The following is a 17,834-nucleotide window of genomic DNA, read 5'->3' on the forward strand; positions in this document are numbered from 1 at the left end:
CTGTGTGTGGCTATCTCTCTTTTTTGTTTGCCGAAAGAGTTGTTTTGACAACTTTTGCCGGCTGCTGTCGGAAAGCTCTCGAAAAAGAAGGCGAAAAATGTGTGTAGACAATACATACATACATACATAAGTAGAAATTTGTTTGTTTGTGTGTCAGCTTGTGTAGAGTTTGTGAAATTGTAGAATTTGTTTTGTCAATTTATCCACACAGCTGCAAAACACGTCATTCTATTTCTGCTGCAAATCAAGAGTATTTATTTGATTTGAGTGCAATTTAAGATGTGTATATGTGTGTACATATATGTGTATGTATAAATTTCGTCTCCTTGTGAAATAACACTAATTTGCCGGCATTTGTATTAGACTGCTGACAGCATAAAGTCTACAGCAGCAGAAGCGTTCTCTCAGTCAGTTGCCATAAGCAGACGGTCTAGGACGGAAGCTCTCGAAAGCAAACGAAAAGTAAGTGGAAAATTTCAAAGCGCATAAGGGAAATTAATCGTTCTTATCATTTGTATAGCATGTTGGACTTTTACTATATGCTTTACTCGGCACCCTGTCGGTCCATTCTGATGACCGCCAAGGCTTTGGGGATTGAGCTGAATAAAAAGCAGGTGGATCTCGATGCTGGGGATCATTTGAAACCCGAGTTCGTCAAGATTAATCCACAGCACACAATTCCCACGCTGGTTGATGGAGAATTTGCGCTGTGGGAGTCGCGTGCCATCTTGTTGTATTTGGTTGAGAAGTTCGACAAGGATAACTTGTTGTATCCTAAGGATCTACAGCAGAGGGCGGTTGTCAATCATCGTCTGTTCTTTGACCTGGGCACTCTGTACCAGAGTTACGTCTACTATTACTATCCTCAGATGTTTGAAGCTGTCAAAAAGCCAGCTGATCCAGACAACTTGAAGCGTATTGATGCTGCATTCCGTTCATTCAACACCTTGTTGGAGGGTCACAAGTATGCGGCTGGTGACAAATTGACTGTGGCCGACATTGCTTTGTTGGCTACCGTGTCGACCTTCGAGATCTCCGACTATGATTTTTCCGCCCACGCCAATGTGACCAGCTGGTATGAGAATGCTAAGAAGGAGATTCCCGGCTGGGAGGAGAACTGGGAGGGTTGTCTTAACTATAAGAAGTTGTATTTGTCTCAACTTGAAAATAAATAATGATGGACATATAGAAGATGAAATGAAGATTTATTCGAACTCTAAAAAATCTGCGTTAAATATATCCAAGTAGGAATCATCAACATATGAATACCTTTGAGCAAATATAATGTAATGTTAAGTAAATCTCAATGAAAGAAAAAAGATATGAGATACCACATAAATTACAAAAACTTCCCCCTTACACTAAGAACTATTGTATTGCCAAGTTAGATGTTTGTTTACCAAGTTATATGTTTGTTTGCTGAGTTATCTTATCGAAAGAATCAACAAATCAAGGAACTTCGTGTCTGGAAGAAGTGGCAGGGATATCTTTAGAACAACAAGTTCTACTTGTCGCATCTTAAAAAGAAGTTATGGAGAATTTATAGATAACATATAATGCAAAATTTCCATGAAAGGAAAGCCTGTGTTATCGTTGTTATGAAAATCAATTTTACAAAAAGCTACGAAATTACAGCGATAATAGAAAACTCGTAAAAGGCGAGTTTACCATGTATGGACATAATGAACTTTTGTGTTGCCAAGTTGGATGTTTGTTTGTCTAGTTATCTTATCGAAAGAGTCAACGACATACGATGTCCAATCTTATCAGTTCAGTGCAATATGGGTCATTTCTATAGGTAGTGGGGGGTTGATAAGTCGCCGTGTATTTCCGAGCACGTACTGGATAACACTGATAATGATAGTGGAAACAAACACTTTTTGTTGTCGTTTTCGGTTTCGTTTTAAAAACAATGTTACCACGCACTTGAAGTACCTATTGACAGGTATTACTCGTGTTAATCTGAATCTACATTTAAAATTGAATTTTCTTCTAGCTTCTTCCCCTTAAAGCCAAATTCTAATCCAACGAAAATCAATCTAAACAGAGTTGTTGTGAAATAAAAGCAATCAGAAGATGTTGTCTATTGATAAAGCTGAAATCAATTCGACTTTAATCATTTCGATGATTTTCCAAGTATTGGTATATAAATATTTAAAAAATTATCAACCGCTCATTCAGTCAGCATTAAGAGACATTTATTTTGTATTGCGAAATGAAAGAGAATCAGCTAAGGTTGTTTTGATGAAGCGGAACTTTGAATTATTAAGTTCATTTTAATTTGCATTTGTGTTAGCTTATCAATCATTTTTTCCCTGTCGTGAAATGAAAAAGAAATGACCAGCAAAATTTGTTTTGATAAAGCTTAATTTTCAAATATTAAGATAATCTCAATTTGCTTTTAACTTTCCAATCATATTTAGATACCTTAAATTATTGATATATGAATTCTTCTTCCGTTGCGAAATGAAAGAGAAACGACCAGAATATATTGATTTCTTATCGCTAAATATAGAAAGATTAAGTTGATCAATTATCACTTGAGCATTCCGTCATTTTGGAGAGCTATAAACTTGTCTGTAACCCCTGAAACATGTTCAGTTGCTCACAGCGCTTTGTTAGAAAAAGTCTTCAGTGAAAAGCCTTAAACAATAAAAAACAAAGGTAGATAATAGCATTTTTTTTTTCATTGGATTTATTGAATGTTATGTCATCGAATGAAAGTGACTATCTTGAAATGAATGTGTTGTTGTCTGAGTGTTTGACTGTCTGGTTGTTTGGTTGCCTTTGTATTCATTTAGACAGCTTTCGATGGCATTGAATTGATATATTATTTGAAATACACCTTAGCTACAGCTGCTGCCATGGACTTCTATTATCGACCCGGATCTTCGCCCTGCCGAGCGGTCATCATGACAGCCAAGGCGATTGGCGTTGAGTTTGATAAGTCAATTGTGATCAACACACGTGCTGGGGAACAGTTTAAGCCTGAGTACCTAAAGATTAATCCACAGCACACGATTCCCACTCTTGTGGACAATAAAGAGGGTCTTTCGCTATGGGAATCGCGTGCTATATTGGTCTATCTAGTGGAGAAGTACGCCAAGAATGATGCTCTATATCCGAAGGATGTCAACAAGCAGGCTTTGATTAACCAGCGACTCTACTTTGACATGGGCACGCTCTACAAAAGCTTTGCGGATTACTATTATCCACAGATCTTCCAAAAGCAGCCAGCCAACGAGGAGATCTTCAAGAAGATCGAAGCTGCCTTCGACTTGTTCAACACTTTCCTGCAGGATCAAAGCTTTGCTGCAGGCGAGAGTCTTAGTGTGGCTGATATCTCGCTCTTGGCCACCGTGTCCTCTTTCGACGTAGCCGGCTTTGATTTGAAGCGCTATTCCAATGTGTCCAAATGGTACGAACAGTGCAAGTTGATCACTCCTGGCTGGGATGTCAACTGGGCGGGGTGCTTGGAGTTCCGCAAATACTTTGATAACTAAGCAACAATCGTAGCCATAAGCAAATAATTAAAATATGTGAAAAATAAAGATTATTTTCAAAGTTCTAAAATTAAATGTGTGTTATCTCTTAACGTTATAAAGAAAGCTTGATTTATTGCACTTGGTTTATGATTCTTAAGTAGTATAAAGAGGAGCTACGAACTAGAGATTGCACTTGGTTAACTTAAGCACTAAAACAAGGAGTTGGATTTGCTAAACTCGAGCGGACGTCGAAAGGATTGCTCGAGATTGTGTAGTCGCTGCTCCAAATCGTTCATCGAGTTACGCAGAGCGTGTCCTCGGGGTCGCAGCGAGATCTGCGGCGAGTGCTGCATGAGGTCGTCCTTCACCCCGGAGAAGGAGTGACGAACGCAGGATCGTTTCTCGAACTTGGTGTTCTGATAGTGCGGATGCTGCAACTGATGATGCTGTCGATGCTCGCAGTTACCACTGCGACAATTGTGGGCCACCAACGGCTCGTCCGTCTTGAGGGAATCCTCATAGGTATCACTTTGTGGAATTGTAGTTAACTTTAGTTATAATAGATGGGAGTAGTGACGGAATAGGTCTACCTGCTGTCTGTGTTGGGATGCTGACGCAGTTCCAGGTGCGCCTTGGCGTGACGGGGACAGAGCAGCTCCCCATTGTTGCCAGTCCGTTTCGTGTTTTGGCTGTGGAAGGAGTCGGGTGAGGTTTCATAGAGCTCGCGGCTACTGAGGAACTCAACGCCTGAGTCCTGGCCCGTCGAGTGCAGCGAGAACAGGGAAGTTTCGTAGTTGTTGCTGCAATTGAAAATGTGTTAAAATTTCAAAACAAAATGAGCTGTTAAAAACTGTGTCATCATTTTACAAAAGACATAACTTCGTGTAGGAAACATATTCATAAGCACTTCGCTCTATTTAAAGCAACTACAAAATGATTAACTCATTTAATTTGTGCGTTCAAAAATATGACTAAGACATTGACCCACTTGTCGGTGAAGTAGGAATCATATAATCGCGGAAGCAGACTTATAATAGCTCCATTAAATACATTCTACTCACAGATTGTTCACTGGCTGGCAGGAGTTGTACTTGAGCACGAATGGAGCATTGCCCTCGGCGGCAGCAGTGGCTGCAGCGGCGGCAGCTGCCTTGGCAATGGACTTCGGCAGGGGCACATCAATGTATTCTCGCTGCTGCCTAGGATTAGAATGGCAATAGCAATGGTAATGAGTTGACAAGGAACCTGTTTCTCTCTCCCTGGCTTTGCTTACTCGTTCAAGTACTGATGATGCTGTTGCTGCGTGACCATCGCCTGTTGTTGATGATGATGGTGCAACTGCTGTTCCAGTTTCTCGGTGGCAGTCGCAGTCGATTGGGTTTGGGCCGAGGAGCAAACCGACTCCGGCATAAACGCCGATGTGGGTCTCTGGTTCTGGTTCATGTTGCTGCTTCCCTTGCTGCAGCGCTGCGTGTGTCGCTGCTGACGTTGACGTCGCTGTTGAGAGCGCGACTGATTGATCCCTGCTATGGTGTAAGTCAGACCGGCTTCCGAGGCGGCAAAGTCGCGTTGAGACCAAAGCTGGCTGCAAATAGACGAGCAGAAGAGACACTTGAACAGTTACTCACATTGAAATCAAACTTGTCACTCGCATTCACATTCGCATTCACATTCGTCTTCATCTTCGCATTCGCATTCGCATTTGAGTTGTCGTTAGAACTGAGACGTCGCTTAATTGTCGGCTTATTTGGCTGCTGTTTTTTCATTGTTGTTGTTACTGATGTTTGCTGTTGTGGCTGTTGTTTTTGTAGCTGATGTTCTTGTTGGTATTTTTTACAGTTAGAAATTAATCCGACAGGTGGAAAGCAGCGGCAATGGCCAGAGCACGACAAGACCTCTCAAGAACTGTCCAGCAACCAACCAACAACAAGAGCAACAACAACAACAACAACAACTGGCTTTCAATCTTGGCTTAATGATTTATTACTTAGATGGCCTTAGAGACTAAATGTATCTTCGCTTAACACAAATACATCCATTAGGGGACTCTCTAGTGAGCTCCTCGCAGTCTTTTGCAGTCTTCCCCTCAATTTCTCCCTCTTTTCTTTACCGTTTTTGGCGCAGACAAAGGTAACAACAGGCAGCAATCGCAGCTCCCAGGCAGATCAATACCAGCAACACCAGAGTCACGTACTCCAAGCCGCCCATGAAGTGGGAGACTGAGGCGTGGGTGGGTCGCGGGGGGTTCCCCAAACTCGGCCAGCTCAATGATGCGGGGCATCGTCTTCGATCCATCCAAATGTTGTAGCTGCTGCTGCTGCAACTGTAATGCATCCAGCTGCAGCCCAGCCAAGGATCTGTGAACAACAACAAAAGAGAGACACATTCATCACTTGGATGACAGTTTGGTGTCGTCGAAAACTTACTCTTGCAGCTGCTCCATCTCCATGATGGCATTGGTATGTGGGTCAACCGCATAGATGTAGGCATTAGTGCTGTTGAGAAGGAAAGAAAAACATTTAAGTTGTTTCATAGTGACTAGGAAGACGAACTAAAAAATGGACGCAATTTATTCGGCTCAACAAAAAAGTGGTTGGGTTCAACTTACGCGGCCTCGAGTGCTCCTGAGTTGGGTTCCAGCAGTCGCACCCTCACATCCTTAGCAATCGCAGAGCTGAGAGCATCCATGAGACTGTCGATGCGACGCTCGACATCCACAGGCTTACCAGCGACCACGAGACGTACCTGCTTGGACTCATCGATGATGTAGACGAAAACATTCACAATTCCACTGCGTCCGTCATCAGCTCCCGAGCGATCTGTGGCCTTCACATCAAAGCCATAAATGCGCTCATCATGCGGCAGATCTCCAAGCAGTCGAATGTTACCCGTCAGATCGTCGATGCCAAACAGTTTCGTGGGCTCGTTCAGAAGGCGATAACGTATCTCCGCATTGAGACCTTCATCCGCATCCGAGGCAGTTACCCGGGTCACATGGTAGTCAAAAGTGGCGCTGCGGGGAAGCACTGCAACAATCGGCTGGCCATTGCCCTGAAACTTGGGAGCATTGTCGTTCTCGTCGGCAATGCGAACCAGAATGCGACATTCGCTGGGTGACAAACCCTCGACACGCTCATCGACCACGGGATAGGCGACTTTGGCATAGTTTCGGGCCTCACGACTGAGGCGATCGGCACGAACCCTCAGCTGGTAGCGGGAAATATGTTCACGGTCAAAGGGCTTCAGGGCATAGAGCAGCATGTTTTTGGCATCGTACTCGAATGGAGGATGGGCATCGGACTCGTCAAGACCCTCCTCCAGCCACAAAGACCACCGATAGTTTTCGGCATTTAAACCAGCTGTCAGATTTAAGCGCATCACCTCGATAGGCGCCTCGTTATTCTCGGTCAGCTGGACATCGTAGTAAGGATGCTGGAACACCGTCACATTTATGGGAATCTCTGGTTTGGGAGGAGGAGTGGGTTCGGTGACTGCCTGGCCCTGCAGATTTATGAGCACCACGGCTGTGGCTGAGAGAGCTGGACTGCCCAGATCGGAGGCAATGACAGACACATTCAAGTGCTCGTAGTCATTGTAGCCTCTGATGTTGGACACCGTAGTGATGGTGCCATCTCGGGAGTCTATCTGGAAGACGGGCGCATGCAGTTCCTGATGCAGAATAGAGTACAAAACGAGGCCATTGCCGTTGCCCACGTAATCCTTGTCAATGGCATTCACTTGCTTTACAAACATTCCAGGCAACGTGCTCCTGTCCAGATAAGCCTTATAGACAGGAACCATCATGGTGCGATCGGGCAGATCAGCGATGTATTTGGCTGCCTTAGTCATGTCGTCGTAGCCAATGAACTCGGGACGATTGTCGTTGATGTCCAGAACATTAACCTCCACATCAACGCTGCTCGATAGACGCAGTAGTGGCTCCGCATTATCGCTGGCAATGATCTGAAAGTTGTACTTGGCCCTCAACTCGCGATCGAGTTGTCCGTTGATCTTGAGGACCCCCGAGGTAGGTTTTACGATGAAAGGTAAATCGGGATCGTTCAAGCTGTATGTGATGTTGGCATTTTCACCATAGTCCATGTCAATGGCCAGCACTTGGCCAAGCACGCTGTCCTTGTAGTCGCCCTCGGCGGTGTCAAAGCTGTACCACGACTTCTTGAAGGCGGGCACGTGATTGTTCACATCGATGACTGTGAACCGCATGCAGGTGGTGTCCTTGAGGCCATCGATGTCTGTGACACTGAGATTCAGCCAGATCTCGTTGTTGGCTGCCAGCGGATAGTTCACAGTTAGCTCTCCGCTCAGCTTGTCGATAGCAAAATGTCGTACGGACTGCAGCTTGATCATGGGCATGCCTGGAGTGCGTTCCACCTGCTCGCCGATCACCTCGTAGTGCAGCTGGGCATTCTTGCCGAAGTCTTCGTCGCTGGCACTCAACTGCAGCAATTTGGTGCCCACTGGAGTGTCCTCGTAGACCGCAAACATCGGACATTTTACCGTTGTAGCCCTGGCAATGCGACGACGGGATTTGGCTCGACCCACAACACCAACTCCTGCGCCGACTCCAGGCGCAAGTCCTGTGCCAATGCCCTTGTCTCTGTCCGTGTGCAGACGCGGCGAGCCAGGAATGTGGTAAGGAGGCGGAGCCAACATCATGCTGGCAGCTGCAGCAGGAGGCAGAAACATGCCATTCGAACTCTCCACAAAGTAGATTTCCATATCCGTATTGTACTCGCGAATCTCCAGGCGAGAGTCTTTGAACACCGAGATGCGTTCAAAGATGGGTCCATTGTCGTTAACATCAGCCACAAGGATTGTGAGATGGGCATAGCCCGTGAGTCCTCCACTATCCACGGCGACGATCTTCATATTGTAGAGCTGCTGTTTCTCCCGATCTAAGCCTCTTTTTCCCACATAGCTGATGCGGAAGTAAGGCCCAGAGCTGAGCTTGAAATTGGTTTGCATAAAACTGGTGTGGAGTTCCTGGTACTTGAACTCATCATTCCATTGATCAGTTAGGTTAAAGATGTTAAAGGACCCGGTGTTAGAAATCAGCTTGTGTTGACTTCCATTACCCACAGAGGAGGCATTTATGTACTCGATGCTAAACTGGTCACTGTAGTCGCCCTGCAGCTGCACTCGGAACTCGGCATTAGCTCCTTCATCTGCATCGTTGATTTGGATAGCTTGATTCATGGACAACTCGGTACCTACGGCGCAGTTCTCATTTATCAAGCCGACGTACGTGAGGGCATTGAACTTGGGTGCATTGTCGTTGACATCGTTCACTTTAATGTTGACCTGATAGATGCCAGCTCCACTCACCAGACCCGTGCTGTACTCCACAATCACGGTCAGCTCGTAGCTTGCCTGCTGCTCTCGGTCGAGTCCAATAAGTGTTAAGAGGGTGCCGTCTTCTGTAATAGTTATCTTGTTGACCACTTCCTGCTGATTGGCTATGATGTAGCGCAGTTTCAGATTTGAATCGCCAGCCAAACGACGAGGAAGTCTTCGCTTCGATTTGGAGTTGCGACTTCTATTGCGACTGCGAAAACGACTTCCTGAGGTGAGATTACTGCTTGTATTACTAGTAGTTGAGCTTCCCACACCTGTGGTGAGTTCACGGAATGTGCCCAATTCATTGTTGGCCACATTGAGAGCATTCTTGTAGAGCAGCTGCCCAATTATGCCGCCCACAAGATTCTCCTCTACATGGAAGCTGATGACGTTCATGTTGATCTCCCTGCAAAGAATATGAATTAGTTACATTTAAAGTTGCCTTTTTTTTAACTTCTTTTCTTGAAACTCACTCTATGACAGGACGGAGCGGAACTTTCTCTGGTTCTGGTTTGTTGACAATGTGTATAGTCAGATTCGTGATAAGAACTCCCTCATCGCTAAGTTCCGATGAGGCGACAGTTGTGGGCAGCGGCGGAGAACTCCTGGATACGATCAACGGTTGCGAAGAGTTGGCAAATAACTGGAAAATGAGATAGATATTATACTTTAATCAATAAAACTCCGTATATAAAAACTTGTTCTACTCACATAATTGGCCACCGCTTCAAAGTTGTAGATCTGTCGCTTGAACTCAGACAGTTCCCGGATGACAGTGATAATGCCGGAGCGCTCCTCTATGGCGAATGGCACACCCTCGGAGTATGTGTGTAGGAGATCGTACATGATTTCATCTTCGCCATCGTAGATCAAAGTGGTGCGCACTTGACCCACCGATGTGCCCAACGGAGTATTCGCTCCCACCCAAAACTCATAAGGAGCGCCCACAAAATCTATGGCTTGGTCATCGATGGTGGCATACACTTCGATGGTTATCACAGCCAATGAGAAGCGACGCTCCGAAGGATTCAATGGCTGATCACTGGCCTCCACGAAGACGGCAATGCGACCACGTCGAAGAGGTCCTGCCACATAGATGGTGCCATTTTTATTGTCCAATCGAAAGGGAATGTAACCACTGCCTTTGGGTCTCTGCAGTTCATAGAGCAGTTGACCATTAGGACCTTCGTCAGGATCGTGGGCAGCCACTCGACCAATCTTGGTACCCACGGCTGCTGTTATGGGCACCTTGAACTCGTAGAGATTGCCATGATCGAACTTGGGATTGTTATCGTTGCTGTCGAGTAGCGTAATCTCCACTATGACCATGCTGGGACCAGGTTTCTTCAGGTGCTTGTCGTCCAGGTAAGAGGGATTGCGTTCCAAAGCCTCCACTTTGAGTTGAATTGAACGACGCTGCTCACGATCGAGTAATCGATCATCGCGCACAGTGATCCAACCAGTTCTGGAATCGATACGAAAAGCACCTGCTGCCGTTTTGTTCTCCACAAGATTGTAGAGGAACTCTGCATTCTCGCCTTGATCGCGATCGATGGCGTTCACCTGCAGGACACTGAATCCCGTGGGAAGATTCTCCACAATGGAAATGTTGTAAAAGTCTGCCTCAAACTCAGGCACATTGTCGTTAAGATCCAGCACCTCAACTTCGATGCTAAGAAACGAATTAATGATAATTTGAGAAAAGATTGATGTTCTTCTTAGAGTACTTACCGCGCCAGCGCCTTCTTGAGCGGATTGTCCTTTTGCCTTGCCTCCAGTTGAACTACAAACGTATTACCAGGCAGACTTTCTTCCTCCAGATCAATCTCCTTCTGCAGATACATGACTCCATTGTGCCCATTCACTCGAAATAATTGGCGCTCGTTGCCCGAGATGATGTCGTAGATGAGAGTCGCATTCAGCGAGTCCTGGTCAAATGCCATTATGGGAGGAGCAAAGTAAAGAGGAATGCGAATGGCCACGCCTGTCATGGGAAAGAACTCATTGATCGTTGTGCGGTATACGCCCTCGGTAAACTTGGGCGGCAGATCATCCACATCCCGCACATTGATTGTGATCGTGGTGTTGGCTTGATTAGCAGGCGTGCCGCGATCCCAGACAAAAATCGGCAACTTGAACTGTCTAATGCCGTTATCAAAGTCCAGTTCCCGCTTCAGTATAAGCAGTGGTCGATGGGGACTCTTTAAAGCAAAGTAGGGTCTGCCATCGGCAGAAAGTTGCTCCGGAACTGTGGACATGCTGAAATGCACCTCCGAATTTGGTGTGTTGGGCTTATCCCTATCGAAGGCTTGAACTCCATCGAATATGATGCTTTCAACAGAAGTGTTTTCATCCACATCGATGACGTAGGGCACGTTAAGAAACTCGGGTGCATTGTCGTTAACATCCTCGATGTAGACTGTGATAGAGAGGTAGCTTCCCTATGATGGGTAAAACAAAAGGTGTGCAGAGGTTTGCCAAAGTAAATAAAGTATGCAAGTAGAAGTAAAAGTAGAAGTAGAAGTAGAAGTAGAAGTAGAAGTAGAAGTAGAAGTAGAAGTAGAAGTAGAAGTAATTGCATTTTTTATAAAATGATAAAAAATCTCTGAAACTTACCTCTTCTAGTTTCTCGTGTTTGCCTGCGCAGAGTATGCGAAACTTGAGCAGATTCCGAGGGACATCGCGGTCCACAAGGCGCTCCAGGGAGCGAGCCAGAGAAATCACCAAAGTGGTTGCATTGTGCTCGGTGAGATTGAAGTATTTGTGATCGCCGCTGGCATCGGCGCCTTTGAGGGCCACGCTGGAACGTGGATAGGCCTGTAGGCGTAGAATTTCCTTGCCCACTTGGGCATCTTCGCGGAGCCGAATGAAGCGCACACCTTCACTTTCGGGGGCAACGCCATCTAGCGAGTGGAAGGCGCAACTGCCAGAGGTGGCTAAAGTGGAGCAGTTGCAATTTTGAGATGCAAGATTTACAATTAGATAGAGCCGAAAAAAATAAAACGTTGACAAATTATTTAGTATGGGGAGAGAAGAGCTGAGAAGGAGGAGGAGGAGGGAAACGAAGTTGTGTTTTTCTCTCTCAATGGCTTGGCATGCTAATTGTGTCTGGGCTGAGAACCAAAAACGGAAACCGAAACGCGCCGCAACAATTGGATATCTCCATAAGGCGACGTGCGAAGCGAATAGCTCTGTTTGCAATTGTTTGAGGAACTTGCAGCAGCAACTAGCCGAAAACTTTCTACGTTTGTCGCGTGGCTGGGCTGCAGTTGCCGCCCAACTCGCTGCGTTTTTACACGAGCAGTTGAATGCAGTTGCAACACTTTTCCACATTCAGCTGTCGCCCATCATCCTCAGCAACCATCAAGCGCCTCCTCAACTGTCTCAAGTGGCGCCGCAATCAGCGAATTATTTCTGCGTTGCGGTTCCCACCCTCATGACATAATTAACCATTTTTTTCAGTACTTGTATTCGTAGCTGCAACCTGTGAGCGTTGCAACCAAATCTTGACTGACTAACTGACTTACTGACTAACTGACTAACTGACTGACTTAGTGCCTCACTAGCGAACCGAGCTGACTTTCTGACATTTTTTCGGAACATCTAGTACACGACGAGAAACTATCATTTCAAGATTTGTCTTTTGTCATTGTTGTTGTCTTTGCTGTTTTGTTGTTGTTGCTGCTGCTGCTGCTGCTGATGTCGTTGTTATTATTATTATTGTTGGGAGTGAAATCTTCACAGTCTTAGGCACCTTGTTTTTCTTGGGCTTTACGTGTTTATTGTTAGTCTTATTTCATTATTATTTCGCTGCCTTTGCTGTTGTTGTTGTCTTTTAGTTTAGTTTATTGCATTGCGAGTTGCAGTTTCTATTTACTTGCAGTTTCTAGCTCGCTGCGGTGTGAACTCGAAGACGAACACGACTTCAAGTCTAACTTTGCTGGGCCGGAAATGCGGATTTGTGGATAAGCCAAGCAGAGGGAGAATCGCGATGTTGTGAAGCGAGAATAATTATGCATATGATGGCAGCATTTGTATCTTGTAGATACTGCTTCCACATGTGGATTCTGACAGAGTTGGCTTTTTAACCTGTAACCGAAAATGAGCAGCAATTATCTCGGCTTAACTTTCGCCCATGTCAACCTTGCCCCAGGCAAAGGTTTTCGAATATTTCTCAATCCATCATTTTGAATTAATTTTTCCCCCAATGGCTGTGAATTTGTCAATCAAGTTGAAGCGTTTAACTAAATTGTCTTTGATCCAATGATTTATAATTGAAAAGTGTTTCATATTTATGTCAAGCTCATTGCTCACACAGCTCATAATTGAAGTTGGAGTTTGTGCTACACTTGGCTTTGGGTTCAAGCGGTCACCATAAAGTGCTTTTTATTCATTCCGAGTAAGACACAAAACATTCAAGAGAAATTATGTTTTAATTAGAACATTGCGGCACTCTTATGCGTTCAACGAGCTCGACGTAATTCCTGTTTCTTCATGTTTGGCGACTTCTTTTTTTTATTTGTGAGACATTCCGAGCGTCGAGTGAAGGTGCGTGGAAGGTGGGAAAGGTGAAGCTGGCCAGGAGTTGGGAGCTGGTTGCTGGTTGCTGAAATGGGGCAACAAGTTTTGGCACTGCCGTAGAAGGAGCGAATGCATGCGAATGTGTGCCACAAGTTGCATCAACAGCAGCAAGTGGCAACTGGCAACTGGGACACTGCACTTCCTCGAGCCGCGCTTATCTTTATCGTCGGCTTGGCAGACATATGTAAATGCACGACGATTATATCCAAATTGGGGTTATTTAACGGTTCGGCACAACAGCAACGAGATAAACAAGTCAACGCAAAGAGTTGGTCAATGCAACAGCGACGACAACGACAAATCACAAACAAAACGCAAACAAACACATCACCATCACCATCACAATCACAAGCTGCATTGACAAATCGACTCAATTGGACAACTCTCTAATACAGAGCACAATACACACTTATGTATAACAAGGCCATAACGAGATTTGGCCAATCACACAAAAACTTGCCTTGCACTGATCTCGTTTGAGCCCACACGGAAATCAAGAGGCAGACGCAGCAGGCATCAAGTATACGCAATGTTGCCACACTAAACATGGCAGAAATATCCTTTAGATTTAAATTTTGCGACGCGACAGTTTCAACTGATATTCAAAGCACACATCGCGACCGAGAAGCATACAAACGCAACAAAAATGAGCGACGATCGAGCGACAACCAACAACCGACAACGCAAACACCTCACGACCAACTGAATGATGTTGCTGCCGTGCTGCAAGCTCAGCGTGGCCAAGCATAGACCAGACCTAGGTGATGCGACTAGTTTTGCAGGCAACAACCACTGAACTAGCAGCGACAAGTGCAACAAGTGGCAGGAAAGTGCAACAATTGTTTGTTGGGAGAACAACTTGAGACTTTGAAGTGGAAGTGGGAGTGGGAGTGAGAGAGGAGGTGATGAAGTCTGGGTCAGCAAAGTCGCGGTCAGACTTTGAATTTTGGGATGCGGTTTTAGTCGTGATCAGCTGATGAATCGCTTGGCCATGAAGCTGTGTCGCCAACAACCGTTGAAGCATTGTTTGAATTTGAAATTTAAAGTTTGAACAGCAATCGAAATGCGTTTTGAATGAAAAGAAAAGAAACGGAATACGAGGAAAGAAAAGAAATGGAAGAAAAGCAAAGTAAAGCGAAGAAATGAAGGAAGACGCGCAGCCCAGCAACAATAACATTAGACTTGGCTGCTTTGTAATAATAAAAACAATAAACAGCCAAACTTATTACCATAAGCATAAACACGCAGACAAACTGAAGGCTGAAGGTAAGAGCGGGGAGAAGCGCAAGGTGCGCTTGATGAGTTGAGTTGAGTTTAGTGTGGAGCAGTGAAAAGTCAGTCGACAGCAGCGGAGTTGGCCATTAACACGCCCCATTCCCAGTAGCAGTAGTAAGCGAGGCAGGCGGCCAGTTGGTTAGCAGTTGGGGAAGACAGGGAAGAAGACGCAACAAAACAAATTGCAGAGAGTGGAAAATCGTAATGCGATAAGCTGGCTTCGACATCGACATGGACTTGGCACCCCTGCGGCCAGAATGCATAAACTTGGCCAACACAAAGCCAAGTCGAAGCTGCAGTCAATGGCAATGCAAAGGCGTCTTAACGGTGCTGGCCATTGAGCCACAGATAGATACTCGTACATAGAAGCTGAAGATGCGCTCAAAGAATGCAACAACGAACGGGCCGCAACAACAAAAGTGAGCTCGAAAGCAAGTTGCAATAACAAAGCAGCCAGAAGCGCAGTCAATGTGGTTAATAGCTTTTGCATAACAGCAGCGAGGGGCAGCCAGAGGGGCACTGGAGAATTGACGCGTGCGAAGGCGCCAAAGTACTCGAACCTACGTCAATAAACGAGGGTTGCCACAGCACTTTGCTAGTGAAAGCAGGAAGAAGACTGCACTTAATTTAGGTATGCAAATCTGTGTCTTACTCCAGCGCAATATTGGATTACGAGCAACACGGTTGCTTGCTGAAATCCCCTGTGGCCAATTGGTTATTGCCTCAACTAGCTGCCATTAAATTGGCATGGTTTGTTGCCCAGAAATACTGCATTAAACTATGAAATGTTGAACACATTTGTACAGGATTTATGACAGATTTATTACTGCTTTAATCAAACAGATACTCTATAGAAATGTCAATAAACACGTTTCGCGTTTTTTTTAAACTTTGTTTTCATTTGATTTTCGGTAACTTTCCTATCCAGTTTGTAAGCATTTCACCCAAAATGAAGCAAGAGATTAAAGACCAATTCAACTGCCAATTGCTGACGATTAGCAAAGTAAACGAACCATAGATGGCGCCAGCTGCTGCTGGTACGTGTCTCTGCTAAGCGTAAGCACACACTAAGCAGAGCTTTTGGCAGCTTTTCAGCGCTTCATGTGCTCCAAGGTGAACTGCAAGATGATGACGATGAAGTTGGCTGCATACGAAACGAGAAAGAGCCAAAAACCGTTGTCCAGATTGAAGAGGCCCAGAACGGAGAACTGTACGGTGTCCAGAGGCCAAAAGAACAATGGAGTTGGTAGCACAGCCTGACGATAAAATGGTGAAATACCAATAATGAAATACCGAAAACTTCAATGACTAATCAGTGATTAATTTGTTAAGTTAATTAGTGACATGAATTATTAAATAATAATTTGAGTCATAAAATAATAAATATTTTATGTAAAACTCACTTAAGATAAGAAACTCACTTAAGACTGTTGCTTGACAAAATATTTAATATTAGAATTATAAATAAGGGCTGAAGCTTGTAAATAAATTTCTATACTTAAATGAGACCATATACATATTATATGTACATATATCTGTATGAGTAATTAATATAATTAAATACTCATTCTAGTGAAATATTAATTTAATTTAAAAGAATCTGTATTCAGTATAAAATTAAGATATAAGTTGGCAACTCACTTGCTCCAATGTTAGTTCTGGAGGGGAATAGCGTAGTTCCAGGCAGCAGCTGCGCAGTCGCCGATGGCGAAGCTGGCAGAGATGCGTGGCCAGGATGACGGCATACAGCTGGATGGCAACAATTGCACAGTAGTTTGAGATGGTCAGAGGGATGCCGTGCTGCTCCACAAAGTAGAACATGTAGGCATACATGTTGGCCAGAATGTTGATAAAGTTGCCAATCACGAGCAGAAACATTCCGAGTTGAAAGACGCCAACAAAATCCTGGCAAACCCGCAGCAAACGTTGCTCTGCACGGAGGAGACGCCAGTGCTGGGATTTGTCCAGGTAGAGCTGTTCCCACTGCAGCTCCAGTTGCTCCATGCTGGCCAGAATGAGCAGCAGGCCAGCAAAGATGCCATTGCCAAAGACACTGCTCATGTGTTGCACGTACAGTTGCAAGCCATAAGCGAGCAGTTGCAACCAGGGTAGATGAGCGGCATTCTGACGCAGAAAAGGCTCGTTGCAGAGCAGCTCGTAGAGCGACAGCAGCAACTTGCCCCACAGCAGCAGAGTTGCTCGACGACTCAGACGAACCTTTGCCTGCAATCTGGCCAAGCCATTGATCAACTGCATCAGGCGACGGCGTTGCCAGAGGTGGGTGCCCAGCATGGCTAGCGAGATACCCAAATCGCCAGCCATCGTGGCCAGCGCGATGCGTCTGAAGAGCGGCGATGGCTTCACGTTGGTGGCGTCGTAGAGTGCCACACTCTGTTGCACCAACAGCGGTGAGAGCGTCAATAGTGCAAGCCACTTTATTGTGGCCAGCGAGGTGACCAGGCGCCGTGGGCGTGCGCCACGCCCACTAATATAGCTGAGCGGAGCAAGCGCCAGCAGCTGCCACAGGCGCAGCAGCAGAAGCAGACCGAGTGCCCCAAAGTGTGGCAAGTGTGGCATGTCCAATGAAACTGGGCTCGAACTCTGCTTGCCACAGCTTAAACTGCAGTTGTGACTATCTTTCAGCAATCTAAGTGTAGTTATGTCAGCGAGGGTTGCTTGCAAAGTTATTGAAAGTCTTTTCGTATATTGTTATGCAACAGTGGAAGATAACGGTCTATTTCGAAGAAATTCCTTATATTCTTGCTGTCATTTAAAAATCAAGCTACTTTTCAAAGTTATCATTATCTGACACTAATCAAACTACAGTTATGCGAGAGCCGTTTAAAAAGTATCTTACAATAGGCTAGCAAAGTGTCTGAAGAAAGTAAACTCAGGAATGGTATACAATTTTTAATAGGAAAAAGAATTGTCACTCCCGCTTAGTAATTTTGTTGTTATATACAAATTAAACTTAAGTAGGTGTGATCTCTGACAAAGCTTAAGGGCTACAAATAATTTTATTTGTTCCTAATAGCATTAGGTTTATCTCTTAGCGCAGTTCTAAATAAAGTAAAGGCAAATGCAAACTCTTCAAGCAACCCTCGGCTGGCCATAACTTTAGCTGGCGCGACTCGC

The 17,834-nt window shown here is 45.1% G+C and overlaps 3 protein-coding genes across 3 annotated transcripts; 1 reads left to right on the forward strand and 2 right to left on the reverse strand.

Annotated features, from left to right (window-relative positions):
- Positions 1-215: 215 nt before the first annotated feature.
- On the forward strand, positions 216-3,542 carry LOC132785239 (uncharacterized). Its single transcript, XM_060791232.1, has 3 exons — positions 216-462; positions 521-1,173; positions 2,851-3,542. The coding sequence occupies exons 2-3, from the start codon at positions 522-524 to the stop codon at positions 3,501-3,503; spliced, it is 1,305 nt and encodes a 434-aa protein (XP_060647215.1). The 5' UTR covers positions 216-462; position 521; the 3' UTR covers positions 3,504-3,542.
- A 35-nt stretch (positions 3,543-3,577) lies between these two features.
- Positions 3,578-14,101, reverse strand: LOC132784216 (cadherin-89D). Its single transcript, XM_060789661.1, is given in 13 exon segments — positions 3,578-4,013; positions 4,076-4,285; positions 4,547-4,684; positions 4,759-5,070; positions 5,596-5,729; positions 5,731-5,842; positions 5,912-5,980; positions 6,094-9,249; positions 9,317-9,486; positions 9,555-10,515; positions 10,575-11,284; positions 11,460-11,779; positions 13,885-14,101. Coding segments are annotated over 13 exon segments (6,699 nt in total). The 5' UTR covers positions 13,973-14,101; the 3' UTR covers positions 3,578-3,694.
- A 1,688-nt stretch (positions 14,102-15,789) lies between these two features.
- Positions 15,790-17,276, reverse strand: LOC132785240 (putative gustatory receptor 89a). Its single transcript, XM_060791233.1, has 2 exons — positions 16,341-17,276; positions 15,790-15,955 (listed from the first exon to the last, which is right to left on the reverse strand). Exons 1-2 carry the CDS (start codon positions 17,274-17,276, stop codon positions 15,791-15,793), a joined length of 1,101 nt encoding a protein of 366 aa, XP_060647216.1. The 3' UTR covers position 15,790.
- Between the last annotated feature and the right edge of the window lie 558 nt (positions 17,277-17,834).

Source organism: Drosophila nasuta, chromosome 2R, assembly GCF_023558535.2.
Source record: "Drosophila nasuta strain 15112-1781.00 chromosome 2R, ASM2355853v1, whole genome shotgun sequence".
Taxonomy (NCBI): Eukaryota; Metazoa; Arthropoda; class Insecta; order Diptera; family Drosophilidae; genus Drosophila; species Drosophila nasuta.

Bases quoted from the DNA above. Each gene is read 5' to 3' on its own strand.
- LOC132785239 (XM_060791232.1), top strand. From the start codon at position 522: ATGTTGGACTTTTACTATATGCTTTACTCGGCACCCTGTCGGTCCATT. The intron at 1,174-2,850 runs AATGATGGACAT...AATACACCTTAG, and splicing joins GTCTCAACTTGAAAATAAAT to CTACAGCTGCTGCCATGGAC.
- LOC132785240 (XM_060791233.1), bottom strand. From the start codon at position 17,276: ATGCCACACTTGCCACACTTTGGGGCACTCGGTCTGCTTCTGCTGCTG. The intron at 15,956-16,340 runs GTGAGTTGCCAA...TTTTATCGTCAG, and splicing joins CAGAACTAACATTGGAGCAA to GCTGTGCTACCAACTCCATT.